The 22,292-nt window shown below is 44.0% G+C and overlaps 1 protein-coding gene across 1 annotated transcript in view; it reads right to left on the bottom strand.

Moving 5' to 3' along the window:
• Nucleotides 1-22,292, bottom strand: part of ATP4A (ATPase H+/K+ transporting subunit alpha) — a 50,301-nt gene that overhangs the window by 7,974 nt on the left and 20,035 nt on the right. Inside the window, exons 7-14 of the mRNA XM_056826209.1 lie at nucleotides 7,791-7,831; nucleotides 5,492-5,635; nucleotides 5,339-5,398; nucleotides 3,568-3,771; nucleotides 3,259-3,372; nucleotides 936-1,188; nucleotides 565-833; nucleotides 126-324 (exon numbers count right to left, since the gene is read on the bottom strand). Of these exons, the coding sequence (XP_056682187.1) occupies nucleotides 126-324; nucleotides 565-833; nucleotides 936-1,188; nucleotides 3,259-3,372; nucleotides 3,568-3,771; nucleotides 5,339-5,398; nucleotides 5,492-5,635; nucleotides 7,791-7,831 (1,284 nt within the window). The remainder of the gene's footprint in view (nucleotides 1-125; nucleotides 325-564; nucleotides 834-935; nucleotides 1,189-3,258; nucleotides 3,373-3,567; nucleotides 3,772-5,338; nucleotides 5,399-5,491; nucleotides 5,636-7,790; nucleotides 7,832-22,292) is intronic.

The raw sequence follows: 22,292 nt of genomic DNA, 5'->3' as shown, positions 1-22,292 counted from the left end.
CTCATGTATCCATCCATCTCTCTATCTTTGTGTGTATCTATCTACCCATCTATCCATCTGCCTATGTGTCTTGGTGTGTATGTATATATCTATGCCAGATAACTGGCTCCCTTCTTCTCCCTTACCTGACTGGTCTTCAGTTGTGTCCGCTGTGTGCACATGGTTATCAAACCACAGATGGGATACGGTCATGCGGTTCTGAGTGAGAGTTCCAGTCTTGTCTGAGCAAATCACAGAAGTAGATCCCAGTGTCTCCACAGCCTCCAAGTTCTTGACCACACAGTTCTTCCGAGCTAAACGCTTGGCCGTTAAGGATAGACAAACCTTGGGAGCAAGGAGGAAGACCCAGGTTTCCAGCTGCCAACCCTGTCCCTCTTCTTCCTGCCCAGGACACAGACACCCAGGACCCTCCACTTGCTCCCTCTGTACTCCAGCTGAACCAATATGGCTGCCTGGTAGCCTTTCAGGAGCCACTTTTGGCTAATAATGATTGCCTTGGCCAACAAACAGTGGCCTGTGTCCCAGGTACACCACAATCTCTGGAGAGCCCTATTCCAGGCTCACCGTAACAGTAGCCAGCAGGCCTTCAGGCACGTAAGCTACCACAATGGCCATAAAGAAGACCATAGCCCGAAGGAAGGTGTAGCCAATGCACATGGCCACAATGAAGAAGGTGGCCCCAAAGAGGATGGCTAGGCCTGCAATGATATCCACAAAGTGTTCGATTTCTATGGCAATTGGTGTCTTCTCATTCTCCACACCGGAGGCCAGCGAAGCGATGCGCCCAATGATGGTCCTGTCCCCAGTGTTGACTACCAATCCTTGTGCTGTGCCTGGCAGAGGGAACAGAGGGCAACGTGGTGACCTGGGGATGGGGAGGGATTCAGGGGTCAGTCAGAAAGGGGGCTGGGGACTCCTGGGCCGAGGATGCTGACCTTCCAGGCACATGGTGGAGAAGAAGGCGATGTTGCGTGTTTCCAGGGGGCTCTCATGTGTGCACTCTGGGGAACGGGTCTGTGGTTCCGACTCTCCAGTCAGGGAGGAGTTGTCTACTTTGCAGCCCTGTGCAGCCAGAATGCGGATGTCGGCTGGCACACGGTCACCTCCCTTGATCTCTACCAGGTCACCTACCACCAACTGGTCAGCGTTGATCTGGAACTTGTCTCCCTCGCGGATCACAGTGGCTTGCTGGGAGGAAGAGGGATGAGAGAAGGGAGTAGGGAAACGTGGAGAGGGTAGCCACAGCTTAGCTGGAAGACCTCTGACACGAGGCAGGGAATCTGGGTTCTTAGATCCTAAACGTAGAGCTGGAAAGGACCTCGGTGGCCTTCTTATCCAAATTCCTCATTTCACAGATGGGAAAACTGAGGCCCTGGGAAGTTTAAGTGACTGCCCAACATTCAAGTCTGAAATCCCCAATCTGTATGACCGTGGACAACTCCCCCAAACTGTGGCTCTGTTTCCCTCTCTGTGATGTTTCCCTGCTAGGAAAAGTGCTTTGTCAACCTTCAGATATTATGAAAACATGAACTATTGTTACTGAGAGGCAGCTAGGTGGCTCTATAGTACACAGAGTTCCAGGCTTGAATCAGGAAGACTTCTCTTCCTAAGTTCAAATCTGGTCTCACACACTTACTTGCTGTGTGACCTTGACCAAGTCACTTAGGCTTGTTTGCCTCAGTTCCTCATCTGTAAAATAGACTGGAGAAGAAAATGACAAACCCCCCTAGAAGCTTTGCCAAGAAAAGCCCAACTGGGCTCCCGAAGAGTCAGACATGACTGAAAACGATTGAATTCTTACTGACTATAAGACCTTTAACCCTTACTACTTATGTGACCAAGTCACTTGGCCTCGGTTTCTCCATTCATCAAATAAGAGGATTAGACTAAGATGGTCTCCCTGGTCCTTTCTAGCCCTGGATCTATGATCCTATGCTCCTATGAAGACTCAGATTCAAATCCTACCTCTAGTACATGTGAGATATATGAGCCCAGGCCAGTCACTTCATCTCTGAAAGCCCCAAGCAACAGGGACCCTTGAGACAACAGGAGAGAGTTGCTGACTAACACCCTGGAAGGAGTTGCCATTCTTGGAGAAATGCTCGGTTCTGTCCCCTCTCCTACCACCATTACTGAGAACATATACAGAGCAATTATTAAGGGATACAAATTCACATAGAAGGAAATATAGGGAGAGTGTGTGAATAGCTGGGACTATGTGAATAAAAGCTCCCATTTCTGCAGCCACTAAGACTTAGAAAGTAGAAGATGCTGGTACGATCCCCATTTGACAGCTAGAAAAATCACTTGTCTCAAGATCAGAGCTCCTGGTTAGGAATTGGCAAAGATGGCAGGACCTCATCCAGGAGTACCACAGATGGGATACGGTCATGCGGTTCTCAGTGAGAGTTCCAGTCTTGTCTGAGCCATGTCTGGCTACTGAACCCATCTTCCCTCCAATAGTGACCCCAGGACCAACCTGGGCCAAGCCTTAGGAGAAATTCATCTACTCATCTTTGGCTCCACCCTCTGCTGTCCGGATTGGACGGTGAATGAGCACCAAGTCTTATCTGGACCACTCTGTATAGTGAGCCTCCCACAGCCCCATCCAATCTAGCCACCCACCAGAACATCTATACATCCCACCTTCTACCATCCCGACTTCCAGCTGAAACAGCTAGGTGGGCACAGTGCACAGAGCTTTGGATCTGGAGTCAGAAAATCTGAGTTTGTATTCAGCCTCAGATATTAACTGAGCTGTGTAATGTTTAGGCAAGTTACTGAACCTGTTTGCCTCAGTTTCCTCATTTGTAAAATGGAGACCATAACAGCACCTACCTCACAGAATTGTTGTGAGCCTCAAATGAAATCATATTTGAAAGTGCTTAGTTAGCACAGTGCCTGGCACACAGTAGGCACTTAATACTTTTTCTCCCCTCCCTTCCACCTCTTGCTCTGGATCTATGGCTCCATCCATCAACCTTGTGACTCCCCAGACCAAAACTCCTTCCCTGGCCCCCACTCCCTTACAGTGTATTGTTTCCCCTATTAGTATGCAAGCTCCTTGAGGACCTTTTGTACCTCCAGCACCTAGGGCAGACAGTGCTGGGCACATAGTAGGTCTTTAATAAATGTTTTTTTTTTTCATTCATTTAGCCTCATCCAGCCTCTCCAGACTGCTGAGTCCAGGACTCTTGCCCTCTTGCCTACTATATCCTTCCCACCTCCAATCCCATCCCATCTTGGGGCATCTCAGACCTGTGGCACAAGGTTTTTGAAGCTGGCGATGATGTTCGTGCTTTTAAACTCCTGGTAGTAACCAAAACAGCCAGTAACCACAACAACAGCAATGAGGGCAAGGGCTAGGTAGAGCTGTGGAGGACAGAGAGGGGGTAATTGCATTTAGAGGGAGGAGGAGGACTTTAGAGGAAAAGGGAACGCAGACCACTAGCACCTCCTCCCCTGCTCAGAACACATTCCAGTCTAGACCATGCTGGACATATGATGTTCTAGCCTCCCCGTCCCTTCCTGGACATCCATTGCTTGGAAATTCCTGAGTGGGCTCACATTATCATCAGTGGTGAGGTCCCCCTCTCCAGCCTGGATACCAAAGGCGATGAGGCAGATGGCTGCGGCCACCCACATGAGGCACTGTAGCCCCCCTGCCAACTGCCTGGCAAACTTCACATACTCAGGGGTGCCTTTGGGTGGGCGCAAGGCATTCGGCCCATCTCGGAGCAGAATCTCGGCTGCCAATCGGGTGGACAGACCCTGGGGGAAAGCAAGGAGAGAAGGGTCAAAGCTGGACAACCTCGCCCAGAACCTCCTCCCAAAGTAGCTCTTGAAGGGGGACTGTCACAGTCTCTGTCCCCAGGTTCCCAGGTCTCCCTTTGTTTTCTAGTTCCCTGGCCCTTATCTAAAGCTTGTCTCTTGTGGGTCTGGCTCTGGCTCTCCCTGCCTCTTTCTCCTCCTTGGATCATGTCTTGCTTGCTATGGTCAGTTCCAAAAGGGTCCCCCATTTTAGAAAGGGCATTGACCAGCCCAGATGAGTGAGGGCCTCAATTTCATGCCACAGGGGGACTGGTTGAAGGAAAAGAGAAGACGCAAGGGAGCATGAGCTCTGTTTTCGAGGATCTAAAGGCTGACATGAGGAAGGTTAGCCTTGTTCAGTTTGGTCCCAGAGGGAAGAACCAGGAGCAACAAGGAGGAGTTTCAAAAAGACAAATTAACTAGGCTGATGATTGTCAGGAGAAAAAAGTATCCCAACAATGAAGGAGCTGTCCTGAAGGGCAATGGGGGGGGGCAGGGGGGGCACTTCTGAAGGTAGTGAGCAACCTGGCCTAGATCTTCAAACAGAGGCTGGACAGTGCCTTGTTGGGGAAGGATGCTAAAAGAGAGATTTGTGCTTGGGAAGGGTGGGATTAAACAGTAGTGAGAGACTCTTCCAGGGCTAATGTTCTGAGATTCTGTGTTCATGTCTCTCTCATCTCTGTCTCTCTCCATCTCTCTGTCTCTCTGTCTGTCTTTTGTATGGCTACTTTCTTCTGCCTCTCTAGTCTTTGTATCTCTTTTGCCACTCTGTCTCTGTCTCTGTGGCTCATTTACACTCTCACTTTCACTGTCTGTTGTATGAATTGTCTCTCTCCTTGTCTCCCTGGTCTTTGTACCTCTCTTCTGTGTCTCTCTGTCTCTGGATAGCTCTCTCTTTCTGCCTCTTTCTTCCTTGTATGTCCATCTGCTCTCTCCCTCTCCTCCTTCTTCTTCCTCTCTCTCTCTCTCTCTCTCTCTCTCTCTCTCTCTCTCTCTCTCTCTCTCTCTCTCTCTGTCCCTCTATGTCTCTTTCTCTGCTTCTCTGTCTTTATCTCTTTCTCCTCTATCTTTCATTCAGTCTTTCTCTTTCTCTTTCTCTGTCTCTTTCTCTCTCTCTCTCTTTCTCTGTCTCTTTCTCTCTCTCTCTCTCTCTCTCTCTCTCTCTCTCTCTCTCTCTCTCTCTCTCTCTCTCTCTCTCTCTCTCTCTCTGTCTGTCTCTGTGTCCCTCTGTCTCTTTCTCTGCTTCTCTGTCTTTATCTCTTTCTCCTCTATCTTTCATTCAGTCTTTCTCTTTCTCTCTCTCTCTCTCTCTCTCTCTCTCTCTCTCTCTCTCTCTGTCTGTCTGTCTCTGTGTCCCTCTATGTCTCTTTCTCTGCTTCTCTGTCTTTATCTCTTTCTCTTCTATCTTTCATTCAGTCTTTCTCTTTCTCTGTCTGTCTCTTTGTTTTTATCTCTCCCTCTTCAGTCTATCTCCCTGTGTCTCTGTCTCTTGTCTCTCCCTGTCTTTCCTCGTGTCTCTTCCCCTCACCTTGCTTGCGTTTGTCTGGTATTTCTTCTCCAGTTCTTCCACTGACAGCTGGTGATCATTCTGTAACCAAAGAGAAGAGCTTGGTGAACCCCAACCATCCCCGCCAACCCCAGCTACACCTTCCTGCCCTCCCGCTTCCCATCTCCAGCTCACAATCTCTATCTCCTTCTTCATGTTCTCCAGCCGCTCCTTCTTCCCCCCACCGCCACCTTTCTTCTTCTTCTTCTGCAGCTTGGCCTCCATGTCCCCCCCAGGACCCTTTCGGTCCAGTTCCACTGAGTACATTTCATAATTGTCCTGGTAGAAGGAAAACAATAGAGAAGAGAGGGATCAGAAGCCTCCCCTCATCCCCAGTCAAGATCCAGAACATGGCCACAGAACCCCTTGGATCCCCAATAGGGCCTTACTTGCTGTCTCCCCCTTGACCCAGGACTTGCCTACCTCTTCCTGGGGCCCAAAACAAGGCTCCCTGGCTCCTCCTCCCTTCCCTGGAGCCAGGATGGGACCCTCAGCTACTCCCTATCCTGGACCTAAAACAAGATCCCCAGTGTTGTCCTTCCCACCCTGAACAGTGACAAGATATCAGCTAGCCCTTCCCCTAGAACTGGAATAAGACCTCCAGTCTTTTTCTCTCTTTCTCTCAAAACAAAACAACCCTTACTTTCTGCCTTAGAATCAACCATATTGTATATTGGTTCCAAAGCAAAAGAGCAGTAAAGGCTAGGCAATGGGGTTAAGTGACTTGCCCAGAGTCACATAGGTAGGGAGTGTGTGAGGCAACATTTGAACCCAGGACCTCCTGAGTTGCTGAGCCACCTAGCTGCCCCCTCCTCTATGCTCTCAGAACCAGAATAGAAACACAGCTTCTTCTGGGTCTAGAACAAAACCTTGGATTTCCCCTTCTTTCCCTAGGACCCAAAATGGGACCCTCAGCCACCCTGGCCCCTGGACCCAGGACAAGAGCCCCTGTCTTGCTTCCTTGTATAGCCAGTGGGAACTCCAGTTCCAAGGTTTTCCACACCCAGCTCTCACCGATTTCCCCATGGCTACTCCTGGATGTTCTTTTGGGGGCTGAACTAGGCAGACAAATGTACCTTCGACCTTGGCAGCTCCTGATATAGGTGGGGTGGGGAGGGTTCTTGGAGAACAAGACCAGCCCCTACAGATCCTGGAGATAAGGACCTAAGAACTGACGCTGACTGCAGGCCCCTTGGACAACAGCCAGGAGCTGCTATAGGCTTAGAGGAGAGGAAGCCAGGACAGCCACAGAGAGGGAGGGTGCAGGATCACACTGTGACTCTCTTCCCCTCTCCCACCATCCTCCTCTTCATCCAGCCCCCCACGATGTCCCCACTTCCTCTGATCACCAGAACTGGGGCAGTTGTTGCCACCCCCCTGACCTTTACCATGCCCTGACATCTATTCTCTGCAGCCCCCTTTGGGCCGAGTCTTTTCTCTTTGAGCTAAGCTGAGACCGCCCAGAAGTTCTGTAAAAGGGATTCTCTTTTAAACCAAGGCAAGTTCAAAGAAATGTGCTGACACTCACAGAAGCACAGGAATGGCAGAGTCATCAGCTCTGACCCTAAGATAGATTCAGCGGGCTCCCAGTGCCAAGGGCAGCCATCACACAGGGCATCCGGGGGATGGCACCACCACCATCTGGGATGCTTAGCCCATGGGGCAGCCAGCAGATAGGTCCCCAGCGCACAGGACACAGTGCCTGGCACCATCAACATGCAAGATACTAACTTAGCAAGTGGGACCACCAATAAATGGACCAATGGTTCACAAAGTGAGAACACACAGCACATAGTGCAGTGCAACCCAGTATCAAGAGTATTTATTGTATCACAACCAAAGCAAACAAAAGGCCAAAATATCTCCTAATGTCATCTGGCAGCTCGTATGTAGCAGCTAAATGATACAAAGCATCTGATCTGGACTTAGAAAGACCTGAGTTCAAATCTGGATTCAGATCCTTAACTAACTGTGTGACTCTGAGCAAGCCATTTAACCTCTTGGTGACTCAGTTTCCTCCCTTATAAAATGAGGATAATAATAGCACCTCCCTCCCAGGGTTGTTATGAGAATCAGATGAGATAATATTTGTAAACTTAGCACATGCCTGACACACAGTAGACGCTGTATAAATGCTTCCTTTTCCCTTCTGCATCTTCTCAATTCTTCTTAATGCTGGTCATCTCCAATTTAGATCATCTCTCTCTAGCTCACATCCAGTGAGATAACATTTACGAGGTGGTTGGCAAACTTAGCATGCTACGTAAATACTAGATATTATCATCATTCTTGGGCTGCATTAGGAGAGCTACAGTTTCTAACAAAGAGGTGATATTCCTCATTACCTGCCCTCAGACCACATCGAGAGTCCTGTACCCATTTCTGGGTGCCATGCTTGAAGAACAACAAGGCAGATTAAAAAAAAAAAACATACCTGGAGACATGACCAGATATGGAGGTTGAAAACCGAGAAGACTGGGGCAAGGAGAGCAGGGGATGGTAGTTGCGGTGGAGTACTTGAAGAGATGGTGTGTGGAACGAAAGATTAGACTTGTCCTGATCGGCTCCAGAGAGCGGAGCTAGGAGCAGTGGGGAGAAGTTTCAGAGGGAAGAACCAACTTCCTAACACTGGGGATTGTCCAAAAGTGGACTTGACGTCCTTGGGAGGTAGTAGGTCCTTAATGTCTTCAAGCAAAGACCGAATGCAATTCAAGGATGACTTGAAACATGAGACCTTACTATGGTCCCTTCCGGGTCTGAGATTCTGTGGTTCTCAAGAAAACTCAGTGGATGAGGGACCCAGCAGAGAGCATCACCCACTGCCTAGAAAACTCATTTCTTGGAATTGCTAATGAAGAAATGGCCAACCACTATGTCCTCTTATCCACTCAATCCTACTTGGGAGACATCAATCACCCCAGTCACCTACTGGGCTGACTACATGCTCAGATGAGATGATAGTTGGAGAAGTGCTTACATAGCACAGTGCCTGGCACATGGGAATCACCAGGCTTGTTCCTTTCTCTTGCCCCTTCTGTATTTAAGTGGTAAGGAACGTAGGCCAAAGAGAAATCACTTTTGTACTCAGGAAACTATCTTCTAAGAAGATATAGAAGTATCTGCAAAGTGTGTACGAAAAATATAAATAAGCTCAAGCAAAGTATGTAAGGAAAATATAAATAAGCTCAAGCAAAGTGTGTAAAGAAAATATAAATAAGCTCAAGCAAAGTATGTAAGAAAAATATAAATAAGCTCAAGCAAAGTGTGTAAAGAAAATATAAATAAGCTCAAGCAAAGTATGTAAGGAAAATATAAATAAGCTCAAACAAAGTGTGTAAAGAAAATATAAATAAGCTCAAGCAAAGTATGTAAGGAAAATATAAATAAGCTCAAGCAAAGTGTGTAAGGAAAAGATAAATAAGCTCAAGCAAAGTGTGTGAGGAAAATATAAATAGGCTCAAGCAAAGTGTGTAAGGAAAAGATAAATAAGCTCAAGCAAAGTGTGTGAGGAAAATATAAATAGGCTCAAGCAAAGTGTGTAAGGAAAATATAAATAAGCTCAAGCAAAGTGTGTAAGAAAATATAAATAAGCTCAAGCAAAGTGTGTAAAGAAAATATAAATAAGCTCAAGCAAAGTGTGTAAGAAAATATAAATAAGCCCAAGCAAAGTGTGTAAGGAAAATATAAATAAGCTCAAGCAAAGTGTGTAAGGAAAATATAAATAAGCTCAAGCAAAGTGTGTAAGGAAAATATAAATAAGCTCAAGCAAAGTGTGTAAGGAAAATATAAATAAGCTCAAGCAAAGTGTGTAAGAAAATATGAATAAGCCCAAGCAAAGTGTGTAAAGAAAATATAAATAAGCTCAAGCAAAGTGTGTGAGGACAATATAAATAAGCCCAAGCAAAGTGTGTAAGAAAATATAAATAAGCCCAAGCAAAGTGTGTAAGGAAAATATAAATAAGCTCAAGCAAAGTGTGTAAGGAAAATATAAATAAGCTCAAGCAAAGTGTGTAAGGAAAATATAAATAAGCTCAAGCAAAGTGTGTAAGGAAAATATAAATAAGCTCAAGCAAAGTGTGTAAGAAAATATGAATAAGCCCAAGCAAAGTGTGTAAAGAAAATATAAATAAGCTCAAGCAAAGTGTGTGAGGACAATATAAATAAGCCCAAGCAAAGTGTGTAAGGAAAGTATAAATAAGCCCAAGCAAAGTGTGTAAGGAAAATATAAATAAGTTCAAGAAAAGTGTAAAGAAAATATAAATAAGTTCAAGAAAAGTATGTAAGGAAAATATAAATAAGTTCAAGAAAAGTGTGTAAGAAAAATATAAATAAGCTCAAGCAAAGTGTGTAAGAAAAATATCAATAAGCTCAAGAGTGGGAAGAAGAAAAAGCTCCCGTAGAAGAGGACATTGTCTCAGAACTGGGGTTAGCTAACAAATTGATGGGAGCTTTGGAAGAAACTAGAGGGTCTAAGAGAGAGAAGGAAAGAGGGAGAGCACTTCTGACATGGTGAATGCTCTGGGCAAAGGCGTGGAGACTGAGGGCTGTCTTTGGGCCCAGAGGCAGGAGGGAGACTCTGGAATTGAATGATTCATGTGTCGTTGGTGGGCTGGCCTGAGCTTCAGGAAAATCCCTTCAGCACTTGAGTGAAGGATGGGTTGAAGAGAGAAGCTTGAAGGAACTTCCCCAAATTTCCTCTTTAGGAGTCTCCAGGTTCTGCCCCTGTGTCTGCCCCCAAAGGCCCTCCTGAGGGAGGAAGCAGAAGCTGGCAGTCCCTCCCACCTGTGAAGCCTGGTGGACCAAAGGTGATGGCAGGGTATGTGCCCTTCAGGCAGAGGGAGGCCCCCAGAGGTCTATTATCAAGGCTGCCTGTACCCCAGACACAGAGGCACCTCCACTGGGGCCTGCCTCCTCCTTTCCCAGGGAGGCCAGAGGGTTATCTCCCCTTGGAGAAGAAAGCTGAAGCTGAATGGAAAGAAGGTGTGGGGCAGAGTTGGAGAGAGGATTATGCCACAGGTGAGGGATGAGATGAGACATCATGCTTGTCAGTGTAACATGTGTGACCTGCAAGGGTGGAACCATATGCCAGCCTGCGTGTGTCATGATGACGAGTGTGAGAGTCTGAGACTGTGTGTGTCACACACTGGGACTGGGTCTCCTTGTTTGCTTCTCTCTCTCTGATAAGATAACCTTCCCGTAATGCCTTTCTCTGCTTGGAAGTGTCACCCTCCTCTCCTCCCCCCAACCCAAACAAGGTCAACGCTGTACATTCCTGCCCTTGTGGGGCTCAGGGTGGGGAAATGTGTAGAAGCCAGAGTCCTGGGTCCCTCCTCCATCACTGTGTGACCTTAGGGAAGTCACAGCCTCTCCAGGGCTAGTTTTCCCTGTCGGTAAGGCAAGGAGATGAATGGGTGACCTCTAACGTCCCTTCCAGCTCCATATCCCATGATCCCTGTTTTCTGTGCTCTGGGTGAGTGAAAGGAAAAGAAATGAAATGGGAAAAATTAGGGGAAAGAGCCAGAACTGACCTCCCGTCCCCAGTTTCTCTCCTCTATCCTAGAAATCAGAAAGGGAAGATGGGGGGTGGGCGGAGGTAGATGTAGGAAAGAATCTCAGGAGAGATAGTCAGGACTCAGAGACTTTATCATCCACTATAATTAAGTCCCAGCCGTGAACAGGTACTTTAGAACCAGGAAAAGAAATCATGTTGTTTAGTCATTTTCAGACTTGTCTGACTCTTTGAACCCTTTTGGGGTTTTCTTGGCAAAGATACTAGACTGGTTTGCCATTTCCATCTCCCGCTCATTTTACAGATGAGGAAACTGAGGTAAATAGGGGTTAAATGACTTTCCCAGAGTCACACAGGTAATGTCTGAAGACAGATCTGAATTCAGGTCCTCCTGACTTCAGGCCCAGTAGTCTTTTCACCATACCACACAAAAAGCCAGAGTGAGGCAGGACCTTAGATGCCCATCAGGTCCACTATACAAATAGAAAAATAGAGCCAGAGAAGGCAAGGGACTTCTTCACTCTTCTGCTTATGCCATCTGTAAACTTGGGGAGGTCCTTGCCTCTTCCTGGTCTCCAGTTTATCTATTTTCAGGCCCTTTTCAGCTCTAACTCCTTATGAGATTTTACCTTTAAATTTTTCTGGGAGCAGCTGGGTAGTTCAATGGATCGAGAGCCAGGCCTAGAGATGGGAGGGCCTAGGTTCACATCTGGCATAGTACTGATTCTAAGACAGAAGGTAAGGGTTTAAAAACATTTTCTACTTTCAGTGGCTCAATGTGACTATAGGCATGTCACCTTCAACTTCAGTTTCTTCCTCTGTTAAATAAGGTAGTTGGGAAACTGTCATATAATTCTAATAACCTAATTTTATTCTAGAAAAGAAATTATCAATCAATCAACAAGCATTTATGGGACAAGATCAGGTATTGTTATGGATCCTGGAGCTGATACAAGAGCAAAGAATGATACAATTCTACTCTCAAGTATCTTACGTTGTAATGGGGAAGGCAATGAGTACATGTATAAGGGTATAAATAATAAATATAAGTTAAATATAAGGTAGACTCAGAGAGAGGGCACAGGCAGGTGATAGGATCAGGAAAAACTTCATGGGGAGATAATGACTAACTACATCTTAAAGAAAGAGAAACAGAGATAAAGAGAAAATGTGTGGAGGATGTCCAGTGCAAAGACCAGGAATGGAGCACATTGTTTAAGGAACATGAAAAAGGCCAGTTGGACTGGATTGCAGAGTGCTGAAAGAGAAGTAATGTCCAAAAAAGGCTGGAAAGATAGCTTGAGGTCAGATTGTGAGGGATTTTACAAACTAATAAGAGGAGCTTATATTTAATCCTAGAAATAGTAGAGAGCCAACAAATGTTCCTGAGTAGAGAACTCACATGGTCAGATCAACTCTTTAGGAAAATCATTTTGACAGCCACATGGAGGATGAATTTGAAAGGGGAGACACTTGAGGCAGGAGATCTAAGGCTGATGTTATAGTGTAATGAACTCAAGTGGTAACTGTGTGAATGGAGAAGTGTCAGAGAGGAACCATGTTGTGGGGGTAGAAATGTCAAATTTCGGGGCAGCTAGGTGGTACACATATATAAGTATATACAGTATAAATTAAAAGAAAATAAATAGAAATTAACCAAATGCAAGGGATTTAGGAAGGGAAGACCAGAGTCTGGGAAAGGTTTCCTGTAGAAGGAGATGATTCGGGGCAGATAGGTGGTTCAGTGGATAGAGAGCCAGCCATAGACACAGGAAGTCCTGAGTTCAAATGTGGCCTACACTTCCCTATCTGTGTGACCCTGGGCAAGTCACTTAACCTCCTTTGCCTAGTCCTTACCACTCTTCTGCCTTAAAACCAACACAGTATTGATTCTAAAACAGAAGGTAAGAGTTTAAAAAAAATGGCAGATTGGCATGGATATGTGAGGTGAGAAAGGCTGGGAATGCTAGAGTGGTACCTAGGCTGTGAACTTAGAGGATTAGGAGATTGGTGGTATTCTCAAGAAGAATAGAAAAATCTGGAAGAGAGGAGGATTTGAGGGGAGAAATCATGAATTCAGTCTTCGGATATGTTGAATTTAAGATGTCTCCAGGCCATCCAGTTTGAGATGTCCAAGAGGTAATTGGTAGCATTAGAGTAGAGCTTTCGAGTATGATCTATAGATCTGTGAGTCATCAGCATGGGAATTTTAATTCTATCCATGGTATTGAATGAGTTTCCTGAGAAGAGAATGTGGAGAAAGAAGGAAAGAGGGCCCAGGACAGAATCTGGAGGAACTCCCACAGGGAGGAGTGGGTGAAAAGATAGCAGAGAAAATGATCAGACAGGTAGCCAGAGAACCAAGAGAGAGTGAGTGGCATGACAAAAACCCTGCAATGAGAGAGTATCTGGGAAGAGAGGGAGACAGGTTATCAAGGATGAAAGCTAAGAGGGAAAGACTATCCTATTTGACCATTGAGATATTGTAAGGACTTTGGAGGGAGAGGTTTCACTTATTTGTTAAAGTTGGAAGCTGGATTGCAAAGGGTTGAATGAAAGGAGAAAAGATCTCCTTTTTCAAGGAAGAGATGAAACATGGCAAAATATATCTTCCTCCTTTTTTTTACAAAGAAAGAGGGTCATAAGTGTGAAGTGTCCCATATACTGAAAATTCTTCTGTGGTTTTAGTCAGTTTTTCTGAATTCCTTTTTCTTCTTTTTGTGATGGGGGAGATCCCTAAGTGAGTTATGGGCAGGAATAGGAGAAGGGAGGGGGGATATCTTTGGAAATTGAAGTAACATAAAAAAAAAAACTTACAGGTAAATGATAGGTTTGACACCCCCCCCCCAAGTTCCCTTCTTTTTCTGGCATTCCATCATTTCTTGATTTTCTTTTTTTTTAATCCTTCTGTCTTGGAATTAATACTGTGTATTGGTTCCAAGGCAGAAGAATGATAAGAGCTAGGCAGTAGGGGTTAAGTGACTTGCCCAGGGTCACCCAGCTAGGTGAGGCCAGATTTGAACCAAAGATTTCCTGTCTCTAGACCTGCCTGTCAAACCACTGAGCCACCTGGCTGCCCCAATTTTTTTTTTATTTTCTCAAAGTCATATAGCCAATGGCAAGGCTGGCACAGAACACAAATTTCTTCCACCCATACCTAGCCCCTGCAGCCCCTACCTCATCTAGCTATTTCTTCTCTAACTTTCTGTGATTCCTATAGAAAATTCTTCCTGCTCCCCCATTTACCTTTGTTCCCATTAATATGTGCTTTCAAATACCTCACTGAATCCCACCCCCATATTTTCCAGATGAAGAAACTGAGACCCACCAAGGAGAGAAGGCAAAGTCACACAAATTAGAAGTAGCTAGGGTAGGCTTTAAACTGAGGTAAGTGAACAGAATATAATTCAGAGAAGAAGATGGGACCACAAGGCTGGGAAGGAATAAATGCCTTTACCCATTCTGAGGTTTTGTTTTGCATCTCCCTCATACCAACCCTTCATACAGAATGATCGCTATTGCCAAGAGAGGAAGTCTCTCCTCATACACATACACAAACACGAGCACCCAAACACCCCCACAAAATCCTTAGTTCTAAAACTGGAAACCACCCACGTGCATGCACACACCCCAGATTTATTGGGTCAAAAGCCTAGGGGGATTTCTTCAAGAAGTCATTGCCTTGGAATTGTGGGCATCCGGAAAGAAAGGGAGGAAAAGAAAAGAGAAGGGAGGTGTTCAAATTAAGAGTGAGAGAAGCAGAATCCTGTGTCTCACAGGGGAAGGTGGTCAGTGCTCAGGGCTTACAGCACCCTGAAGAAAAACTTTAGGACTAAGATTGGGGCTGAGAAGAAAGAGGAGATACCTAAATTCACTGGCAGATGTATTTCTCCATTCATCTACCACATCAGAGGGAATAATAGTAGGGAAATAAGATAGAAACAAACACTAAAGAACTGAGTATATGATGTTCTGACACATAGATCTGGGGGAAATAGATGTCAAAAGGTTCAGAGTAAAAGCAGAGAAGACTACATTTTAGAACATTCTGTTAAATGGATGGCTTAGAAACACGTAGAAAAGAAAAACGCTCATAAAAAACCAGTATGATTTCCTTAAGAATGGGTCATGCTAGGCTAACTTTATTTCCATTTTGGGCAGAATTGCTAAACAGATTTTAGCAAAGCAATTGACTATGTTTCTGGAAAAGATAGTGAGGTCAGCACAATTCAATGGATTCAGAACTGGTTGAATGGCCAGACCCAAAGAATCATCATTAATTATTTCATCATCAGTGCAATCTCTAATGGGATTCACAAAGTCCACTGCAGGGAGGAGTAGCTAACACCCTGGAGGAGAGGTAAATACGAAAAGATTTGACTGACTGCACCATACATTGGGCCATAGCTGATAAAAATAAAACTTAATGTAAAGTTTTACCTTTGGGTTAAAAAAACAATTGCCCAAATACAAGATGGAGGAGGAAAGGCTTGGTTAAATAATGTCTGAGAAGGCTTTATAGGCTTTGGGTATCTGCATAAACCAACAATGAAATCTGATTATATATAATGATAATAATATATAATAATATGATAATGATCATAATAGTTAGCATACAGAATAATGATAATAGTTAGCATTGATAGAGTTCTTTCCGGTTAGGAAGGAGCTTCACTAATGCTACCTACTTGATTTGATCAGTCAAGAAAGCCAATCTGATCTTGGGCTAGATTCAGAAAAGGCTCTTGTCCAGGAATGATAATTCCTCTGTCCTCTGCCCTGAAGACCATGTCAGGAGTATTATATCTTTATATCTAGATACCACCCAGAAAGACACTGATAAACTGAAAAATGGCCACAGAAGTCAGCTAGGACATTAAGGGGTCTCAAGTTCATTCTGTACGACAATTCTTGAAGGGCCTGGAGATGTTTAGTCCCAAGAAGAAAAGACTTCAGAGGGACATGATAGCTGTCTTCAAGCTTCTGAAGGGCTTGTGATTTGGATTCCCAATGAGCCTACTTTTTCTTGGTCTCAGCAGATAGATCTAGGAACAGTGGGCTGATGCTATGAAGAAGGAAGCAGTTAAGAAAAGGTTCCAAAACATTAGAACTGTCCAAGGTAGGATGCAAAGACATGACTGCCACTTTTCAGCTGTTTTAGTGAATTCTTTCTCAGGTTGAACTAAGGGACCACTAAGACCCCTTCCAGCTCTGAAGTTCTATAATTCTTTATTTCTGATTCCCCTACAATATGATCATGAATTCAAGTGGGAGGCATCTGAGGCAGGTTCTATCTCATTTCCGTATTCTGTATATTTGGGTTTTTTATCTAATTTATTAATTTTTAAATATTTTTCCATGGTTACACGCTTCACATTCTCTCCTTCCTCTCTTCCTTCCATATATTTGGTTTTGTGTCACTTTGATGTGCACAAAGAGCAGCCAGTAGTAGACAGAGAACTGAGGTAGTATGGAGTGAAAGGCCCTGCATTGGAGACTAAAGTGGGGTTGGCCAGAGAAACTCTTATGTTCCTCCCAAGAAGCCCTCTTTTCCTGAGAGAAGGCAAGAGTAGCTCCAAGAGAAAAAATATCCTCGAGAGAAAGCAGAGAATGCCAGGTAATCATCATAATGTGAGAACTTAGGAGACCAAGCAGGTGGCCCTAAAAAAGGACTTCCTGGCAACAGATATCCTATCCTTTGGAAGAAGGAGCTAATGCAATTTCTTTTAGCCAATGCTGGCAGGGTTGTGGAGAAACAGGCACAGATAAACTTTTATCCCTGTTGCCTGGTACATAGTAGGCATTCAATAAATACTTATTGCTTAATACTATATACTTAATACTTAAATACTTAAAATACTTAATACTTAATTTAAGAAATTAAAGAAACTTAAGAAACTTAAGCTTAAGAAACAATGAGCAGATTAATTTGTTTAAATTTTGGCAAGCACTACATGAGATAGTGAAGAGTAAAACAAATAGAACCAAGAGAATATTATATACAATTACAGATTTGATAATTGAAGAATAACTTATGAATGTTCACCTTCAGAGAATGAATTGAGAAGTGGGAACACAAAAGACATTTTGTATTGTTGGATGGTGCCTTCTGTAGTATGGAGAAGGAGGGATTGAAAAAAAAATAAATTTAAAGAAATGTTTTTAAATACTTACTGATCCATGATACGTGTAAAACCCAGTGGAATTGCACATCAGCTATGGGAGAGGGTTGGAGAGAGGAGAGGGAAAGAACATGAATCTTGTAACCATGAAAAAAATGTGAAATTAACTAATTAAATAAAAATTTCCAAAAATAAATAAATAAATACTTACTGATCAGCTGCTACTGATATGATTACAAAATTATTTCTCTGGACAGCAATCTGGGACCTCATAAAAGTAAAAAATTTATTATAGCCTTTGGCCCAATGATTCCATTGTTAGAAATATACCTGAGGGGGAAGTCGGGTAGCTTAGTGGATTGAGAGCCAGGCCTAGAGACAGAAAGTCCTAGGTTCAAATCTGGCCTCAGATACTTCCTAGCTGGGTGACCCTGGACAAGTCACTTAAACCCCCCATTGCCAAGCCCTTACCACTCTTCTGCCTTGGAACCAATACATGATATTGATTCCAAGACAGAAGGTAAGGGTTTAAAAAAAAAAAGAAATCTACCTGAAAGGACAATCCCAAGGAATTAAGAGAGAGAATGCTATCCATATCTAGAGAAAGAACTGTGGGAGAAGAAACACAGAAGAAAATCATATGCTTTGTCACTTATATGGGTATGTGATTTGGGGTTTTGGTTTTAAAAGATGGCTCTCTTACAAAAATGAATAATATGGCAATAGGTTTTGAGTGATAATACGTGTATAACCCAATGGAACTGCTTGTCAACTCCAGGAGGGGGGCAGGATGAGGGGAAGGAGACAACATGAATCATGTAACCATGGAAATTTTTTTAAAATAAAACAAAATAATTTTTAAAAAGAAATATACTTGAAAGTATTTTCAAAAATAAAAACCCAGATCCTTTCTAGCTGTGTGTCACTGGGTAAATCACCACCCTGTTGGTCTAGCCCTTGCCCTTCTGTCATAGAGGTGTTACTAACACAGAAAGTAAGGGTTATTAAATAAATAAATGAGCTTTCCGCCTCCAAAAAAGCATCTGTTCCAAGATGTTCATAGCAACAATTTTAAGTACTTGCCAAAAGTGGAAACAACCTAACTATCCAACGATAGAGTGATCATTAAATAAATTGTGGGTCACGTGCAATGGAACATGACGATGTAACTAAGCCTCCCAAGAATGATGAATACAAGTAAATCTGGAAAGATCTTTATGAAATGATGCAAGGGGAAAAGACAGAAGGAAGAAGGAAAATAATAAAGATGTACCAAGCGGGCATCCACTAAGTGCCTTACTCGTGATTCTCACAACAACCCTGGAAGATAAGTGCTATCATGATCCCTATTTTGCAGATGAAAAAAATGAGGCAGACAGAGGTAAAGTGACTTGCCTTGGGATACGCAGCTAGTAAATGTCTGAGTATGAATTTGAACTCAAGTCTTCCTAAATCCAGGCTCAACTCTCTCCCTACTGCATCACCTGGCTAGAAGAAAAGGATGTATGTGACTATCATGTGAGGAAAAGTAATGACAATGAATGAATAAAAATTCCTGATGGAGATTGAGTGACTGAAATATAATCATATAATAATGCGTGTTGAGTAATTTTATTGGTCCATGGAGATCCCAGTAAGGGAACCCTAATTATTTATCCACAGTCAGATTTTAGTCTTGAACAAGGAGAGGGACACCCCGTTCTTTCCTCCTTCAGCTTATCTTGTCCCTCTTCCTAGAGTGGGCATCTTTCTCAGGCTCCAGATAAACTCTCCTCAAGGTTTTTAAAATAGGTCAGGAAAACTAAAAATTGTATGAGGTGGAGAACAGTTTTATTCTAAGGACTAGTAATACTAAGGGCTCTTGAAAATTGGGGTTACAAGCCAAATAGTACTCTGAGAATTACTTGCTGAATCTCATCCCACACACTTACATGGAAATTAACTGTGTGGTCACTCCTCTGGAGGTCCTTTTAAAGTACTGTTGTTGTTGTTCTGCCATTTCTGTCATATCTGACTCTCCATGGCCCCATCTGGGGTTCTCTTGGCAGAGATACTAGAGTGGTTTGCCATTTCCTTCTCCAGCCCATTTTACAGATGAGGAAACTGAGGCCTATAGGGTCCAGAGTCACACAGCTAGTAAGTGTCTGAAGCTGGATTTGAACTCATGAAGATGAATCTTTTTGAGTTGAAGCCTGGTGCTCTATCCACTGTACAGTATTTATTAGACAGCAGATTCAGAGAAGCTTGGTAAAATGTGGCTTGTTGGCTGAATTGGGCATAACTTTGCATGGTGGGGGAAGGCGGAAGATTGTGATCTCCAGGTGATCCACCAGCTGCGGATGGAGATTATTCACATACAGATTATTTAGTTTGAGACTGTCTAGGACTCATTATATGACATTTAGAGCACCATTAAGAGCTGGGCTAAATGGACTGGTTGAGACCCTTTGGTGGGAGGCAGAAGGGGAGGAGCTTAAGACAATGCCTGAGCCTCTCTGGAATCTTAGAAAACTTTCCCCAATCAGAGATAGGAGCAAATGCACTAAATACAACTCAGTCAGGCAATAAAATGAGGATGATCTTGGCTTCTACCTCATAGGGCTGTTGTGAGGATCATGTGGGACAATATTTAGAAAGTATTAACATGCTGCCTGCCACAAAATAGGAGCCATAGAAATGTCAGATGTTATTCTTATGAATTATTATTAAATAAGGATAGAGGAAAGGTTCAATCAGAGGATAACTTTGAGCAACAGCTGTGGAATTGGCCTTGAGGCAATCCCAGGATGCTTCAGTTTAGAGCTCCCCTGGAAATGTCTGGGGACTTCAAGACACATGATGGAGTTGGGGCTCTAACATGATATAGTAAAGGACATCTTGGTAGCACAATAGTTAGAGTGCCAAGCCTGGAGTCCAAAAGACCTGGATTCAAATCTGCCCTCAGACACTTACTGTGTGACTGTGGAGAAGTCATTTACTTTCTTTGCCTCAGTTTCCTCATCTATCAAATGATCTAGAGAAGGAAATGGCAAAGCATTCCAGTATTTCTGCCAAGAAAATCCCAAAATAGTGACATGACTGAAACTACTGAACAACAACATGATACAGCAAACTCTGAATGGTCCCTTGATCTGGACCCTGTCCCCTCTTCCCCACCCTCCCACAGCAGCAGGAGAGGATGCAGCATCAATTGAAAAGATAGCTTCTTACTGGCTCTCTCTGTTCTCAAACTTCCTGTGTGGTATAGGTGGCATTCTTCTCTCCGATCCCCAGTCCCACTAGTCTCCCCATAGTGGCCACTTCCTTGTGGCAGGTAGAACAGGAAAAGCCAAGTTCAGAACTTTGCCCCTGGGCTGTTGCTACCTCTTTTGCCTGAGGAGGTGACCCAGCACCCATCTTGAGATGGCTGATCAGGTCCAAGCTTGGGGGGTGGCCTTATGAGGTCCTCTAGGATCTCTAGAAAGATCTGCACATCCTATAGAGCTGCCTGGAGACAGGGAAAGAGGCTTCAGTGGATATCTAGCTCTTTGGGGGCAGAGAACCATCCAGACAGTGGCTACCATGCCCAAGGTAGGAGAAAAAGCATTACCCATTTGCCCATTTTCTCCAGGATGGGTTACTGACTGAGGGCACTGCTTGACACATAATGAGTTAAAGAAGACAGCTAGGTAGCTGTCTCCCCTTTTAGAAGTGTCAGAGCATCCAACCCCCCAAAGTTATCACAGTGGGTGGAGGACCAAGGTGCCTCCCAGGTTTTGGAGCATCATACCAAAGAGTTGACTCCTTTCAGCCTGACTCACACATGTCCTAGGAGTTCCCAGAAGTTTCCAGAGGGAGTTCTGGGTCCAGGTTTCCTTGAATGATCCCTATAGGTCAACTCCCCAGGAGCATCTTGCATTTCAACCTCTGCTTCATCCTTCATCTCATACCTATTTCCCCACGACCTCCTCTTTGTCTCTGCCTCCTCTGTCTCTCTATCTCTCTTTCCCTGTCTTCCTATACTTCCTTCTCCTTCACTAAAACTACATGCCTCTTCCTGTAACCCATCTTCTCTAGGATCTCCTCCCCTTCTCCCTAAAACTCTATCCCTGTCCCCATAGAAGCTCACTACTCCCCTATAGCTCTCTAGTATCTCCTCTTTGCTTTCCCCCTAGTGTCTTTCCCAGTAAATCCCTAAGGGCTCCATTCACTTCCAATCCAACCATCATCACCCAAAAGCAGAACTTGGTGTTCTTGATGTCAACAGGCTAGACCAGGTCTCTTCTTCTAAGGCCTTGGCTGCCAGCTTCAATTATTTATTGACTAGATGACCAGAGGAAGCATGAATGATTTTGTCAGTTTTCTCCTTTCCCTCCTTCTCTTCCTTCACCATCTACTCTGTCCATTAGGCTGCTTCTGGATTGTCTGAATGATCATTGAGGAAGAAGAGAAACTTTGGTATTATCCCCTTTCCTCTCATTCTCCAGCCATCCTATAGCCCATTGACTAGTTAAACAAGGCAACATTTAAGACTCATGCTACAGTGTATAGAGTGCTGGGCCTGGAATCAGGAAGACCTAAGTTCAAATCCAGCCTCAGACACTTACTAGCTATGAGACCCTAGGTTAAGTCACTCAACTCTGCTTCAGTTTCCTCTCTGTAAAATGAACTGAAAAGGACATGGCAAGCCACTTCAGTATCTTTGTCAAGAAAATCCCAGGGGGAAGCTGGGTGGCTCAGTGGATTGAGAGCCAGGCCTAGAGACAGGAGGTCCTGGATTCAAATCTTACCTCAGACATTTCCCAGCTGTGTGACCCTGGGCAAGTCACTTGACCCCCATTGCCTAGCCCTTACCACTCTTCTGTCTTAGAACCAATACATAGTATTGATTCTAAGGTGGAAGGTAAATGGGGTCTCAAGAGTCAGACATAATTGGGCAAAAAAAAAACCTCAGGCAGATCCCAAAATACAATAACAGAGCCCCCAAATTTCAGAGCTGTATGGGGCCTTAGGAGTTATCCAGCCCAGCTTCTAAAATCCACCTCAGCAGTTTGGTAAAGCCTATGGATGCCTTTTCAGAATCATGTTGCTTTTTTAAAGCCTAATTGAAGGAAATGCTACATTTCCATTAGAGGTTTGTAAAAATTAATATTTTAATTTAGAATCTTTTGCATTTAAAATTATAATTAATTTTAAATATTTTAATTTTAATTAGAAGTGATACTTTTCAATCCAAGTTCATAGACTTAAGAACTCCTAAGACTATCTCGGTCATACCTGAACAGGATTTCCTTCTCCATCATCCCCACAGAGTCCCTCTGCTTTG

Source organism: Monodelphis domestica, chromosome 4 (assembly GCF_027887165.1).
Source record: "Monodelphis domestica isolate mMonDom1 chromosome 4, mMonDom1.pri, whole genome shotgun sequence".
Lineage (NCBI taxonomy): Eukaryota > Metazoa > Chordata > Mammalia > Didelphimorphia > Didelphidae > Monodelphis > Monodelphis domestica.
Note: the sequence above shows the minus strand (reverse complement) of the source record. Positions and strands in the feature narration are given on the sequence as shown.